Genomic DNA, 15373 nt, shown 5'->3' on the forward strand with positions numbered 1-15373 from the left:
TATTTGAATGTAATTAAATGTCTCAGGAGAACTAAGGAGGTAGTCAGTTTATATATTTAGCATATTAGAATCTTTTATGTTACAAAATTATAATTATTATTAGCAATTAATTGATAGAGGAAAAAGTAATTTGAAAGTGAATGTAAAGTATGAATTAGGGTGGAAGCTAAATGTATTATATTAATTGTCTGAAGATGGGTTATGAAAGAAGTCTTTGAATATTTGGATAGGCTTAGCCACCAAAAAAAGTTTGCATAGTATTTCAACTTGCTTATTTTTTAGAGTTTAATTTCAAGTCAATACAAACTGCTTTTAAATAGGCCATAGAATTGCCTTCTATTAAAATTGACTGTTGAAATTATGCACTTATAAGAGATAATTCTTTGAATATCTTTAATTTAAGCTTTTTATTGAGATTTTAATTATGTAACTCCATTAAACAAATAGAACAAAATTCTTAAAGGTATTTTAATATTAATTTATTCCATTATTTTGTGTAATATATTTACAGTTACTAAAATTAGTGTTACTGACAGGCTGAGAGACTTGGCTTGTTCAGCCTGAAGAAAAGAAGGCTCCAGGGAGACCTTATAGCACTCAAAGGGAGCCTAAAAGAGAGCTGGACAGGGAGTTTTTACAAGGGCATGTGCTGGGTTGAGAGGGAGAAGGCCTTAAACTGAAGGAGGGAAGGTCGAGATTAGATATTAGGGAGAAATTCTTACTGTGAGAGTGGTGAAGCACTGGAACAGGTTTCCCAGAGAGACTGGCCAAGGTTGGATGGGACTTTAAGTAACATGGTCAAGGGGAATGTTCCTGCCCATGGCAGTGTGAACAAGATGATCTTAAAGGTCCCTTCCAACATAAGCTATTCTGTGTTTCCATGATTCTGTCAAATTTCACACTGGTATTTTCAAAATTCTTCAAAGTTATTAGGATAAAGTAGGATTCATGAGAGTCAGACTGTGTTTCCTTCAGAACGGAAAGATTTTTATGCCATTAAAATGGCTTTTTTTTTTTTTAAACTAAATTTTATATTTGGTTTAGTAGATTTTGTTGAGTTCAGCTTTTTTAAGTTACACAAATGACTGATCAAAATTGTTGAATTCCATTCCTGAAGATATATTTGGTCTTGACTATATCTTCTACTGGTTTGCTTTTTTCTCCCTCCTAGTACACACCTGGTTGTTGTTGTGTTTTATTGGAGCTTAGGACTTTGGAAAGTATTTTGCCAGTACCTGGATAAATAGGAGTCAGGCTGTCATTTCATCAGAACTGCTGTTAACTCACTTCTTATCTGAATGCTTGATCCTTTCCTGGTGCAATCTCTCCCTTGCACCAGCCAGCTCGTTTCCTTGACCTCACAATGAGTGATATGTGGTATAATAATATAAATTTTCTATGTCTGTGTTACTCCAGAGCACATGAGTAGTTCTTTTTCCAACCATGACCGCATGACTGTTTGGGTGGGATAGTGGAAAAGGCAGTAAGGTCTTCCAAATGCATAACTAAGGGCAAATGTCGACTTATGTAATGAGAAAAAGCTGAGTTAATTTTAGTGTCTTTTTATTTTTGAGTGGGCAAATTTCAGAGAATGGTGGAAAAGCCTCAATTTCTTTCAGAGCTTTTTAGGTTCTGCACTACATCTCTCTGGGCCAGGCTACCTTATCAAGTACTTCACAAGAAGGAATGCTTCATATATAGAAAGCATAGCTATTAGTTTCTCTTATCAAAGTTACTTCTCTAACCATGTCAAACATATTCTGTATTGGTCACAATGAAGGTATGAGAGACACTAAACTATGTATTTCACATTGTAATAATGTTCTTCTTTTCTTTTTTAGCTGGTTGGTGGCGAATTTGATCTAGAGATGAACTTTATAATCCAGGATGCAGAGAGCATCACATGCATGTCAGAGCTTTTGGAGCACTGTGATGTGACATGCCAAGCAGAAATCTGGAGTATGTTCACTGCAATTCTACGTAAAAGTGTCCGTAATTTACAGACCAGCACGGAAGTTGGCTTAATTGAACAGGTACTGCTGAAGATGAGTACTGTGGACGACATGATTGCAGGTATAAATTGCCAGCTGATGAAATAATTATTGCATTCTTGACCTGCCAATGTTTTGTGATTATGGAAGGGTATGGGATGTTTTGTTTTTTAAAAGGGATGTTTTCATTAGTACTGCTATTGAGTCAGAAGTACTTTTTTATTAATTTCAGGAAAACTACAGAAATATATTCTTAGTTTGTAAGCTCTGTAGATATGTGGTGTAAAATAACTGGTTGTTAATTCATTTGAGAAGATATTGTTATGTTAGTGATAAAAACAATTTAAAATAATCAAAAACAATGTTTTAGACTTTTTAACTACAAGGCAATATTTTAGTTTTTATATACGTTTGTCAATTTAATCATGATGCCAGAATTACTAGATCCATTTTAAACATAACTTCATATGACAGCATAACAGGTATTATTTACAGGTTTGAATGCTGGATATATGGATTACATTAAACGATCATTCCATAATGTATTCCTGTGATACCTATATTTTAATTTTTTACATTTGTGGGTTTTAACATTCTATAATGTTTTGCAGCATTAAAAAAAAGAGCACGCTTTGTTTGTTTGCTGAAAATAAGTGAAGTCATTGCCCAGTTAAGGTTTTCATAGAATATTTGAAGGAGTTTAGGGTACTCCACACTACATCCTCTCCATAGCAGGGTACACATTATGATCCTGTTTACTTGGATACAGAACAGGTTTGCTCATCACATTTAAATATGGCACCTGAGGAGATTGATATGATTACTATTTATTTTCCCTGAGGGAGCTTAGGCATTTTCTTTCAATACAGTGTGAAAGCAAAGTTCTTAGTTCTTATATAATTTGTGACTGATGGTAGGATTGTGAGGCTGTCTCACAATGCCTGACGTTGTGAGGCGTTTTTGAAAAATGTCAGAGGTTTACCTTCTGTAATTCTAATATTTTAGTGAAATTATCTGATTCCTGACACATATAAAGGTTTTTGGAACAGTAAACTAGCAAGGATTTCAGACAACAAGCAAGAAGATGATTGCAGAGGATGAAAACTGGATTACTGAGGAATGATTTATTCCTTGTACTTTTTCCTTTTTGTTTCAGTATAAATGTGTTTGTAATATTAGGTATTTGGAAAAGCTGCATTCTGTTTTTCAAAGCAAGTCATAATCAACATAATCTTTAGAAATGTATCTCTAAATGCTAAAATCATGTGTTATGCTAAATACTGTACAGTGAAATTCAGACTGAAGTACAACAGACCAATAGATTCATGAATGATGGTTTTCACCAAAGATGTTTTGTTTTACAATATTTGTAAGTATGGTATGTCAAAATAGTGTAAGGGTAAAGATACTCTTTTATTCCATGTTAAATATAGCACATTATATGATGAGAACAAAAATTTATATCCTAAAATTTTTCAGGGTTTTAGTAATGGAAATAAATTTTTTACATGAGTAATCCCACCAACAAAATTTATCCAATTTAAGCTCCTGTGAGTGGTACTTGTATGTGGGGCATAGAAGACTGTAATAGTGCCTCCATTAGAGAGTTGTGGTTTTTTTTAACTGCCTAATTAATTGTGGATGTCAGAAATCAAGAGCATGTGATCTGGCTTTTAGGAGCATTTAGGAATTAAAAAAACTCTTTGAATTTACAGACATTAATAGAAGCCAGGGGTAGTAAATAATAATAAAAAAAAACAACCTAATGGATCCTCTACCTCAATAATCTTTTTTCTGAGTGGTCACACAGTGCTTCAGAAGGAGACCTTCTGCACAAAAAACTTAAGTAAGCTTGTTCTTTGGTGTGCTTACATGGATGAAGGGAGTGCATATTTAGCTGAAAATCAAAACTGAAAATTGGAATTCTGATGGCATTTTAGCTTTGCAGTGTGTTTCAAATTATCTGAGTATTCATCTATGTATGATGAGCAGGAATTGAACAGAATCATGCTTCCTGGGGTTTTTCTCTCATAACTGTAAATAGACAATTTTTGGAGAGTTTTTTTTGAAAAAGACATGGAAGTAAGCGAATTGATCATTTTGCTTTTATCTCTTGATTTTTGTAAGCACATTAGTTTACTTTTATAAGGGGTAATAACATTGATAATAAGGCAGAAGTAACAAAAAAGGTCATGTAATATTTATTTTGATATTGGGCAAAATCAGTAACAACTAAAGCAGTATCTTTGTTTCCTAATGCAGATGTTGAGGTCATAATTGTAAAATTTATTTGCCTCAAATATTTCTATGAGCTTCCCAAAGCCAGGGGTTAAAATACAAAATTTTGTGTTAAAATGATTTTTAGCATTAAGGGGAGGATGGTTTGAACAAGACCTGTGTTAATTTTTACTGCTACCACTATTTTCCCAAAACAGTTGCTAATACTCTGTCAGCTCAATGTTTTGAAATTGGCTTTTATCATCTGTAAATGGTACAGGCTTTTTTGTTTTTTTTTTTTTTTTTGTAATTTGCTTCTCTGGGAGTTGCTTGTTTGTTTTTAGGTCGTCTCTCTTGTTCCTTGGTGAAACATTTTGATTAGACCTAGATAGGGTTTAAATAGACAAGACAGGCAATAATGCTTGTTTTATGTTCTGATAGCTCACTTTCAGGACCAGTCTAAGTCTGAAGCCACTCTTCTCTGATTTTATGATAGTAAGACAGCAGCAAATCAACATGTACCCAAACTTTTGCAATAAGAAGAATTTTTCTGTCTGCTTAGATGGAGACTCTCAGATCCATGAGGTTCTGAGTGCTTTAACTTAATTCAATTTTACAGATTGTGTGGTGAAGAATAAAAGCTTAATCATTTTGAAAGTCTCAATGACAACCCAAATGAGCTCAGTTTGCTTTCCAGAAGCATCACCTTTCACAAACAAATCTTTATACTGTGACAATCTGTCATATGAATATAGAGAATGGTCAGCAATTTTATCAATAGTTTAGGAGAAAATATTTTCATAGATGATTGGTGCTTTTTTTTTTTTTAACACTTGCACAGGACCTTCCTTGAGGGACTCGGGTTTTGCAGTTCTGTTTCCAGGGGATGAGTAGTGAAGCAGATCACCTGCTCTGAGAGACTCTCTGGGATAGTGTGTCTGTAGTTCTGTCTGAGAGGTCTGAACGATGGATGAGAGGGCAGCCTGAACTCATAGAGAGTAGATATGTCTCACCTAAGTCCCATTTTTTCCTCATGCCAATGAGGAAATGCCAATGAGTTATGTTGTGATGATATAGGTAATTGTTCTAGAACTGCTGGGACTGAATTCTTAAGCATTGAAACAGTTCATAGTTTCCAAGCAACAACGCTGGTTTTTGACAGCTCTGTCATTAATGGGCTGCTAACAAGCTTTCCTCTTTCAACCTATTCTGTAAGAAAAACTGCAAAATTATCACATTGTCTATTATGACCTGTGAAAATTGCTTTACAACACTAACAAGAGTTAAAATTCACAATTTCATGGCCATGTAATATTAAGAGGTTAAGGAGACATGAGGGTAGTTTCCTGAAGTTTTCTTTCAAATGCTATTTAATGTGTCTTCCAAAGTTAATGCCAGACCCTTCATTTTGATATATGAGCATTGTTACTTAAAAGAGAGGCAGGCATTTTCCTATTGTATTTTCATATTAAGTGACTGAGTTAAGCATTCCTTCAAGGTTACTGGTTAATTTATAAATCCTATGAAAACTGCTTAGTATGAAAGTATTCAGAAGGTGCCATTAATAGAAATTAGAAATACATTGAAAATGGGAAGCTGCCTGTTTTCTCCTTCTGGAGTTAATATTATTATATACAATCTTGTTTCTCAAATGAGATCATGGATTCCAACTATATATGTAATCTTATTTAATATAAAAAAAAGTAGACATTAAAAGATCCAGTTGTAGTATGCTTTCTGACCTTAGTCCATTTATAGATGAGTGGATTACTAGGGTTTATAAACCAGATGGGACTGACTCTTTTATGAGATTTCTAATAAGTATGAATAAAGTTATGTAATAATTACTTTTAAGTCTTTATATTGAAAAAAGAACCTTTAAATAGCCTTAAGTGCTTCTATCTTCCACAGATGTTGTTTGCTTTATCTTTGCTTGTTATCTACTGGGCTTCTATCTTCCAGGTCATTGTTTTACCCAGAGTTACATAATTAGGGAGCTTATATTTGTTTCTCTCCATCAATGTTTAATTCATTACTTATAAATATGTATTTCTAATGCCTGTAGGTTATCCACATCTTCAATAGAAATAAGAATTTTTCTGTGCTATAAGGTAGTACAGGGCTATAACAGTGACACACAGCAGCATACATTCAGTGATTTTTAAAACTTGCAATCATTTCTGATTTTGACTGTATTAATTTGTACTTTTTTCCTCTTCTTTTAAATGGCGTTCTGATTTTCACCAGACAACTTTGCTTCCACATGACATTTTTTCTTTGTAAGGGAAGCAAAATTTGCAGTCCCTTGATCTGAAAAGAAAGCTGAAACTACAAAATAGGAATTGGGAAATTGTCAGCCAAAGATTAGTATTCACTTATGCTTATTTCCTTTTCTGAGTGCTCACTGTGGCTGTTCCCAGTTTCTGATCATGTACAGGATGTGCCAGCTTTACACTGCAGGCTGGATACCACTGTGAAAGGGGCAGGTACTGGGAGAGCTGAGTCATAGAATCCACCAGCACAAAAGAAAAGGCATTTATTTTTCTTAGGTGTATTTTGTTTTCCCTAATTCTGTCACAAATGTATGTGGCAGTGTTTTTAAAGGGAAGATTAAAAAAAGTTGGGGGGGGGAATCTATACTTGGAGATCAGGGATGTATTCAGAATTGACAGTGAAAATGTCTGCGAAGTTGCAATGCTTTTCTTTTGCCTTTCCTGATAGGCAATTTCACTCACCAAGCAGTTTACTATGTCTTCTGTAAATTAAATGATATTTCATTTTTCGCACATGCCTTTTGCTTGCTAAGGATCAGAGGCTAGTATCATTGTGGAAAAAGCTAAATAAATATTAATGCTTTTGCTCAAGACCACATATATAAGGATTTGCAAAGAGAAAATTTGTTTTAAAACAAAATATGAATGTGAAATGTCTTTGGAAAGAATTGTTTCCTGAAAACTATTCTTTGTCAGCACCTGTATGAGTCATCCTTTCTCTAATGAACAAGGATAACATGCAGTCCTACAACAAAATGTAAACTTATCTGTAGAAAGTCGTGTCTTCCACAAGTTTTAGCAGGGAGGCAGGAGAGGGGCAGGGGAATTCTGTGCTTGTTGAACAGCTGAGGAAAAATGTGTTAATGCTGAGTCTGTTGTGTCATAGCTCTTTTGTTTTGAAAACTCTGGACTTCACTGCTTGATCTTTGAATTAAATTCTTATGCCTCATCTGTGAATATGAGCAAATTGCTTTACCTTCCACTTGAGGAAGTCCTAATTCTTTAGTCTATTTTATTCCTGAAAAAAGTGTGTAGTATAAGCAAAGGTTCAGCATCTCACAAGCGAACAAATTCTTAAAATGGAATTCTGGGGTTTTAAATAAGTAATTTTAAACCTAATAATCTCTGAAAGGAAGACTCTGTTTAATGTTCTTACTGTTAAAGCTTATGGGTTTTGAGACATTGTAATGAAAGCTGTGTTCCATAATCCTGTTAAAAATTTTGATCCCTTCTTTTTATTAAGCTCTTTAGTTTTTTTCTTCCTATGATTTCTGTTTGTTTGTTTTCTTTATGGTTTTTTGTTGTTTTGCTATTGTTTGGTTTGATTGCTGGGTTTTTGTTTGATTGGTTTTGTGGGTTTTTTTGTTGGTTTGGGTTTGTTTTTTTTTTTCAGGAGCCAGAGGGAGGTGTTAATTTTCTTTTATTTTCTCCCGGCGTTTCATTACAGTAAAGATCAGAAGCATCACTGTAGCAAAAATGGGGAAATGATACAAATTATAATATAATTTGGCTTTGGGTTTAGGTTATTGTAAAGCAATTTTTGGGTCAAAATTTTTTGAAAAATGTTAACTTCAGAAGAAGGAAGGAACTCTTATCTGAAAAACATACAGCAGGAAAGACAAGTTTATCATGTGTGATGCATGTTGTGAAATGGGAAGAATTAATGCTCTATAAATGTAATACCTTTTTCAAAGTATGATGCAAAATTTAACATGAAATACCTTGTAAAATATTCAATACAAGTAAGTTGGATTTTTAGAATGTGTGAATACACTTATTTTTAAAGGTATTAATTTTTTCAGCTTTTTTTTTGTGTTTATCAAAGCAATGAAATTCAGAGTTCAGAATAACTTTATTTTCCTTTGAAGATCTCCTAGTTGATATGTTGGGGGTTCTTGCCAGCTACAGCATCACTGTCAAGGAGTTGAAGCTTTTGTTCAGCATGCTTCGAGGGGAAAATGGAATCTGGGTAAGCTGTGATCAGATAAAGCATTAAGTGTCATTCCATTAGAGCCTGAAGTTAACATAAACTGTCTCCCGGGACATATAAACTTGAATTTGTTTTCTCATGTTGACTGAACATATGTTCAAGAAGTATTTTTGCTAACTATTTTAAAGTTAATTTGCTCTGTTATTTGAAAACTGTCCGCTTTCCTTTGTAGCTTAGAGAGTACAAAAATGGTTGTATTGACTTTTGTACAATTTTCTTTTTTTCACAGCCAAGACATGCAGTTAAATTATTATCAGTCCTTAATCAGATGCCACAGAGACATGGGCCTGATACCTTTTTCAACTTCCCAGGCTGTAGTGCTGCAGTAAGTTTTCAACCAAAATTCTACAATTTCAGGAACAAATAAACAAAGAAACTCCTCATTTGCATTTCTCTTCATTTGGTTTCAGAAGTTCTTGAAAGAGAAATGAGAGTGGAAATACATGTTTGAGTAGTGTAGACATTGCCTTCCACAGACTTACAAGGCAGCTGGGTTGTTGAGAAGTTGCACTTGTGAGGATGGAATATCAAGCAGCAGATTTTGGTCTGGAGAAGTTAATGTGAAAGAGAAACCTGAAAATTCCAAAGAACAGTGTTATTTTATTAGAATAATGTAATCAATATTATATAAAGGAGAGAGTTGAGAAAAAATCAAGAAATGAACTTGTCCACATCATCACAGTTTAAAGTGCCTGCTTAGTCATAAATTTATTATAAAGGTTTTGTTTTATCTGAATTCCATCAACTGTTTCCTTTCCATCAAGGCAGTGGAGATAACTTAGAATAGTGAAATTGTATTCCTTTCCAAACCTTCCCAAGTAGATATTCTCTCTTCCATTCACTGCACGTACTTTCAAAAAAAACTCCTCTACAAATAAATTAAAGTATTGTCTACAGATTTGTAGATTATTGAGAGAGTAAGTACAAATAATTAATACTAGGGAATAGAAATCTGAGGTATGGTTCCATTCTGGTATAGAATGGTAGGTATATGCTCACGTAGAATGTGGAATCTTCTAACAGAAAATAATCCTGAGATTCCTGTTTTCTCATGCCAGTGCATGAAGGCTGCTCTACCTGCATTTCATCCATCAATAGCACTGATAGTTTTCTTTAAGCACAAATTGCTACACCCATTCCTTGTGAACAGATTTATCAGAGTGGCAGATTGCATCAGGAAAGTAAACTGGCTGATAATCACAGTTTTACACCTGGGTTATTTTTTGCTGGATTACGTCTTTGATCTTGTTTGATATCCAGCCTTATAAACAGATGTGTCAGCAAAATGCATAGGGCAGATTGTGTAAAGAATTAATTACGAAGTTTTGAAAGAGAAAGTTTCATTATCTCCTGCTAAATTAAAACCACAGTTAACATCTTTTACAAGTACATCCACCAGCAAGAAAGGTATTGCAGAATATGAATGTCTACAGTGATACTGCTTTGACATTTCTGGACTTCAGAGGAAAACCCTGATGAAATTTCTCTCTTAAATTTAATTTTTTATCAGAGGTTCAAAAAAGATTTTGCAGGAGAAGAATTTTAATATTCCTTCCTGTCCAAAGATGTGCATCTATAATAGGAATTCTTGATTGAAATGCAGAGTCCCTTTCCTTTGATTCTTCCGGGATCTTGTTTCACATACTACTCATGATGAACTGCACACCTGTAAATCAAAAAATATAAGTTTCAAATTTACACTTCTTTATTAGTGCCTGTTGGATTACACTATGAAGTTCTGGAGAGGATACATCCTCTGAAGTGAACCATGGGCAGAAATGTATAAAATGATCCAAAAAACAAAGCACTTCTTTAGAAGAAAGAGTGAACAGGACCTACTTCACTAGCACTGAGTTTGTTTTCAGGTGTGATGCACAAGGTTGACATTAGACAGAGAAGTACCATAACTTTTAATCAGCATTGTAGATTTCAGGTTGGCTCTATCTAAAGTTAAGTGTGAGCTCCTTGTGTATCCAGGACTTCAGTGGCAATATGAAGGAGCCAAGAGTCTACAGATGCACTGCTGAGAGCTGCAGGGCTCTTCTCAGTACCCTATTACATCTCTACCAGTCTGTGCAGGTGGCATGTTAGTCACTCCAGTTGGAGGGCACTTTGTGCTTGGTAGTAGTACTACTCCCAGGTTCCCATTTGTCATCAAGTAGCTCTTCTGCTTCAGGCAGGAAACTGTCTCTCAGGAGGCAGAAACCATATCCCAAAGGTGTTCTTTGAAATGTTTAATTTTAGTTTTAACAATGAATCTCTATTTTATGTTTTAATTAATTTGATTTTATTTTTAAGTTTAATGGTGATATTAATAATTGTTAGAAGCTGAATTTATAGTTTAATTTCTGAAGGAGTAATTTTTCTTTTTGTTCTCTTAATAATGCCCATTCACAAATTTAATTTTGTGTCCTCTATTGATAGAATTTATGTAATTTAAATAATTTAAAAATAGATAGAAAAGTAATACATTAATTCAAAAGCACTATTTAAAGGATTTTTTTTCTATAATTCATATTTGAAAGTTAAAGCAGATCTACAGATCTAGAATGACACAGAATTTTGCGAAGGCATTACTTTTAACAGTATTTCTCAAAAAACTAATTATTTGTTTCTTTTTTTTCTTTCCTCTGTCCAGGCAATTGCATTGCCTCCTATTGCTAAGTGGCCTTATCAAAATGGGTTTACTCTTAATACCTGGTTTCGTATGGATCCACTAAACAATATCAATGTAGATAAGGATAAACCCTATCTCTATTGGTAAGTAGCAGTTATGGTTTGTTCTGGCTTCCCAACAACAGTTAATCTTTCTTATCTTTTAGTCCCTGACATGCTTTCCCCCCACCCCTGCCAAATATCTGAAGGTTTTAATGACTGCTCACTGTATGCAAACTCTTAGAAAACCATCTGTTCCTTTTCTCTTTGTGATTCAGAAATACATGGATTCAAGACATGTGCTTTGCAGATAAACCATAAAATCTAGTGATATGGTTTCTTTAGGAATTCTAAAATATATTAATTCTTAGACCTTTAAATAGAGAATGTTGTCATATTGTTTGTTTGTGGTGGTTAAGATTCTCAGGTGATGTCAGCACTACAAAATAAATGTGTTAAACTTGGAGTGCACAGTTTGCACATTAGCTAAAGATAATTGAAAGTAGATCCGTGGGTATAAAAACGGTTAACTGATGACTGGTTCCCCAGAAATGTGAAAATTTTATTTGAATGTAATGTGTATAAAAGAAACTGAATATATACTGATCTCAGAAGGAAATCACAGAATCTGTTGAGTTGAAAGGGACCCATCAGGAGCATTGAGTCCAACTCAGCCCTGCCCAGGACCATCCCCATCACACCATGTGCCTCAGAGCATTGTCCAAACACTTCTTGCACTTTGTCAGGCTTGGTGCTGTGAACGCTTGCCTGGGGAGCCCATTTCAGGACCCAACAACCCCTGGGTGATAAATCTTTTCCTAATATCCAACATAAACCTTCCCCAACACAACTTCAGGCAGTTCCCTTGGGTCCTGTCACTGGTCCTGTCACAGAGATTTTAGATCAGTGCCTGCCTCTTCTCTTCCCCTCACAATGAAGTTGTAACTGCAATGCGCTCTCCTCCAGGCTGAACAGACCAAATGACCTCAGCCACTTGTCCTACAGCTTCCCCTCCAGGCCCTTCACCATCCTTGCGGCCCTCCTTCAGGCACTCTCCCATAGTTTAACATCTTTCTAATATTTTGGTGTCTAAAACTGCCCCCAGCACTCGAGGTGAGGCTACCCCAGCTCAGAGCAGAGTGGGACAATCCCCTCCCTTGCCTGGCTGGCCATGCTGTGCCTGATGCACTTCAAGACACTCCTGGACTTCCTGGCTGCCAGGGCACAATGACTCAAATTTGATTTGCAACCAACCAGGACCCCCAGGGCCCTTTCCAAGCCGCTGTTTTCCAGCATCACATTCCCCAGCCTGTTTGTCCATCCAGGGTTTCTTCATCCCAGGTGCAGAATCCCACACTTACCTTTCTTGAACTTCATATGGTTGGTGATTTCCCAGTCCTCTTATTTTTAAGTTTGTCTCTGCAGGACCTCCTTGCCTTCAAATGGGTCAACAGCTCCTCCCAGTTTTCTACCATCTGCAAACATGCTTTTATCCCTTCCAGTCCTGCATCCAAGTCATAAATGAAAATGTTGAAAAACACAGGGTCTAAGATGTAGCCCTGCAGACTTTGCCATGACAGGAGCAATGCAAATTATTCTTATTTTTATATAATAAATTATTCTTATTTTTATATAATAAATTAAGTCAAGGTCTAATTAATAATTCAAAACAGGAAAAAATATCCATCTAAACTTTACACAGGTTTCAGATTTTGCCACATGAAAGTTGTGTCACACACAACTACCACCAAGAGAAAGATACCAAAGCAAATGTGTATTTTCTTTTGACACGATTTTTGGTCATGTAATATCTTTTTCAGCTTAGGTGAAATATGGGTTGTATAAATAACTCAAGTCTTTAAGTGAGTGCAGTGCCTTTGTGGTGTGAGACAGCAGTTAAATCACATCAACCATTATGTGAAAACTCATTCTTAAAAATGGAAAAGAGTAGTGAATGCTTTCTCATTTGCCAGATGTGAGGGAAAATTGCCACTGTTCTGTTATTAGGGACATGCTAAACCCTGCTTCAAGAACTGTATGCTGGTTTGGTTATTTCTAAAAAATGTAATTTTAGGTGTCTCTGAGGATGGTGTTGGGCAGCTGCTGACAGCCTATTAACACTTATATATTGGAATAGTATTGTAGCTATCTTAGCAATTATAAACCGAGTGTGACAATCCTGGAAGAAAATTAGAAGTCTGACATCTGCATGAAAAACAAATAAGAACAAGGCAGAGCAGTCAAATTCAAAGGGTAAGGTTCAGAATTCTGTAGCAGAAATTTTAGTAAAAGCCAACCATATCATGTACCTAGCAGTGGGTAATGGCTGCCATGCTTGTGGAATGAATAGCCATATGTTAGAAAGCAGGAATTACAGCAGGATGTTAAGGATTTTTATAGTTAGCAACTGACCATAAAATCCATTTCCATTGCTCTAGCTGAAAGAGCTAATGTGATCTTTTTAAGGATAGTCTGAACAGAGATGGCAATAAAGGTGATGTGATCCCTTCCTGAAATCTTGGCAAAAGCATTGCTGGAATGTCAGTTACAGTTCAGACTTGCTGCTTCTTTTAAGAGACCATGGGAAAAACTGGTACTATTCAGAAAACACTTGGGAGTGAACTGTCCCTTGGAAAACACATTTTATAATGAATGGGGGTTTTTGTTTTTTTGGGTTTTTTTTGTTTGTTTGTTTGTTTGTTTGTTTGTTTGTTTGTTTTAATTGGAGATCCAGTGAGTAGACTGCAAAATAAGAAAATTCAGACTTTTAGATACATAGTACTATCATCACTATCACAATTGTAAGACATAGTAAAAAAAAAAAATAATAGTAATCCTTATCATACTTTAATAGATTGTTGGAAATGTTTCTTTAAAAATAAGGTGTAGATTCTTTGTCATAAAGAGTTTAGATATTTAGGACTCACCTATAGCACTCTCAACTGGGAAGTCTCCATCCCCTTAACCATTTTACTTGTTCCTGCTAAAAAAAGAGATGGGTAACATAATTATTAAGTAAGGCCTTGAATTACATGTGATCAATCCAGATGCTGATTGATTGGTTTATTAAGGGGTTTTTTTTTGTGTTCTTTTATTTTTTAAGAGATGTTTTCTATAAGATTATGTATCAGGTTCTGTAAAAGAATTAGAAGGTGAAATGAGGCTGGTATATCGTAATTGTTTTTTGTCCATAGGAAGTCCAAATGCTTCTACAAACATTAAATGGAAGAATGGTTAAAACTTCTGAAAGTGTGTTCTATGTTTTAGTTTTACAAATGTAGAGACAGGAAGGAAAGAAAAAAAACCAAAACCATCCAAAAATCAAGCTGTCTAGTATTTTCAGACCTTCTTTTGAACTTATGATAACAGAGATAATGCAGAACAGTTGCAAAAGCCTGTAGTGGAATTCTAAAGTTAGTAGAAAGCAAATTTCACCCACACCATTCAGGCAAGAATTAATAAATACCTTATCAATAATGGTACTATGAACATAGGTTAAATTGCTCCTAAAATCCTAACCTAAAGAAACTGGAATCCCTAAACTGGATCCCACTGGTGGAAGGGAGAATGCTCTCTTGCTATGGAAGTGTAATAACATTTAGTATCTGCTTTAAGAAACTGGCTGAAAGGAAGCATAATTGTAAAGGTTATATGAACAAACTGTAGCAAAATTGAGTTCCAGCTGATATGGGAGGTTAATTTAAGGCTCATAAAACCATATGGCTATTGATGGTGCTGCTCTTGTTGTCTCCATGCATGTCATCTTTGGATGTGGCAAGTTCTGCACATGTAGGTAATTGGTAAGGGAACTTTGGAGTATTCTAAAGACCAGTCCTAGCCTACATTACCTTTGGCAAGAAGGAAAATGTCAAGATTAATATTATATGGTATAATGTTGAGGTAAACAGCACACATTTGAGTACTCAGCTTCTTAATTTCTCTTATATAAGAAATTAATTAATTTGGAGGAAAAACAATTCATGTTTATAAAATCATTCATTCTATTCCAAGGCAAAGAGCCATGCTAAGAAATGAGCAGATTTTTCATTATTTCATTGTTTTCTCATGTTTGTGTGCTGAACTCCAGGAAGTTACACACTTAAGGACAACTCAGTGTTTAAAATTTCAGGAACAGTCTGATTTGACCATAATGGAGTTAAAATCAGCCCAGTAACCAATACGGATAGGAAAGGGAGAAAATTTGAAAGATGTAGACGTTTCTTCAAGAGATACTCTTTATTTCAAAA

At 35.0% G+C, this 15373-nt stretch overlaps 1 protein-coding gene across 4 annotated transcripts in view; it reads left to right on the top strand.

The window, feature by feature from the left end:
* The window catches only part of NBEA (neurobeachin), a 453368-nt gene that overhangs the window by 77494 nt on the left and 360501 nt on the right, over positions 1-15373 (top strand). For all 4 annotated transcript variants that reach the window (XM_058800580.1, XM_058800578.1, XM_058800579.1 and 1 more), the window contains exons 2-5: positions 1842-2073; positions 8350-8450; positions 8701-8796; positions 11110-11231. In XM_058800580.1, coding sequence (XP_058656563.1) covers positions 1842-2073; positions 8350-8450; positions 8701-8796; positions 11110-11231 — 551 coding nt within the window. The remainder of the gene's footprint in view (positions 1-1841; positions 2074-8349; positions 8451-8700; positions 8797-11109; positions 11232-15373) is intronic.

This window comes from Ammospiza caudacuta, chromosome 2 (assembly GCF_027887145.1).
Source record: "Ammospiza caudacuta isolate bAmmCau1 chromosome 2, bAmmCau1.pri, whole genome shotgun sequence".
In the NCBI taxonomy this organism is placed as follows: Eukaryota; Metazoa; Chordata; class Aves; order Passeriformes; family Passerellidae; genus Ammospiza; species Ammospiza caudacuta.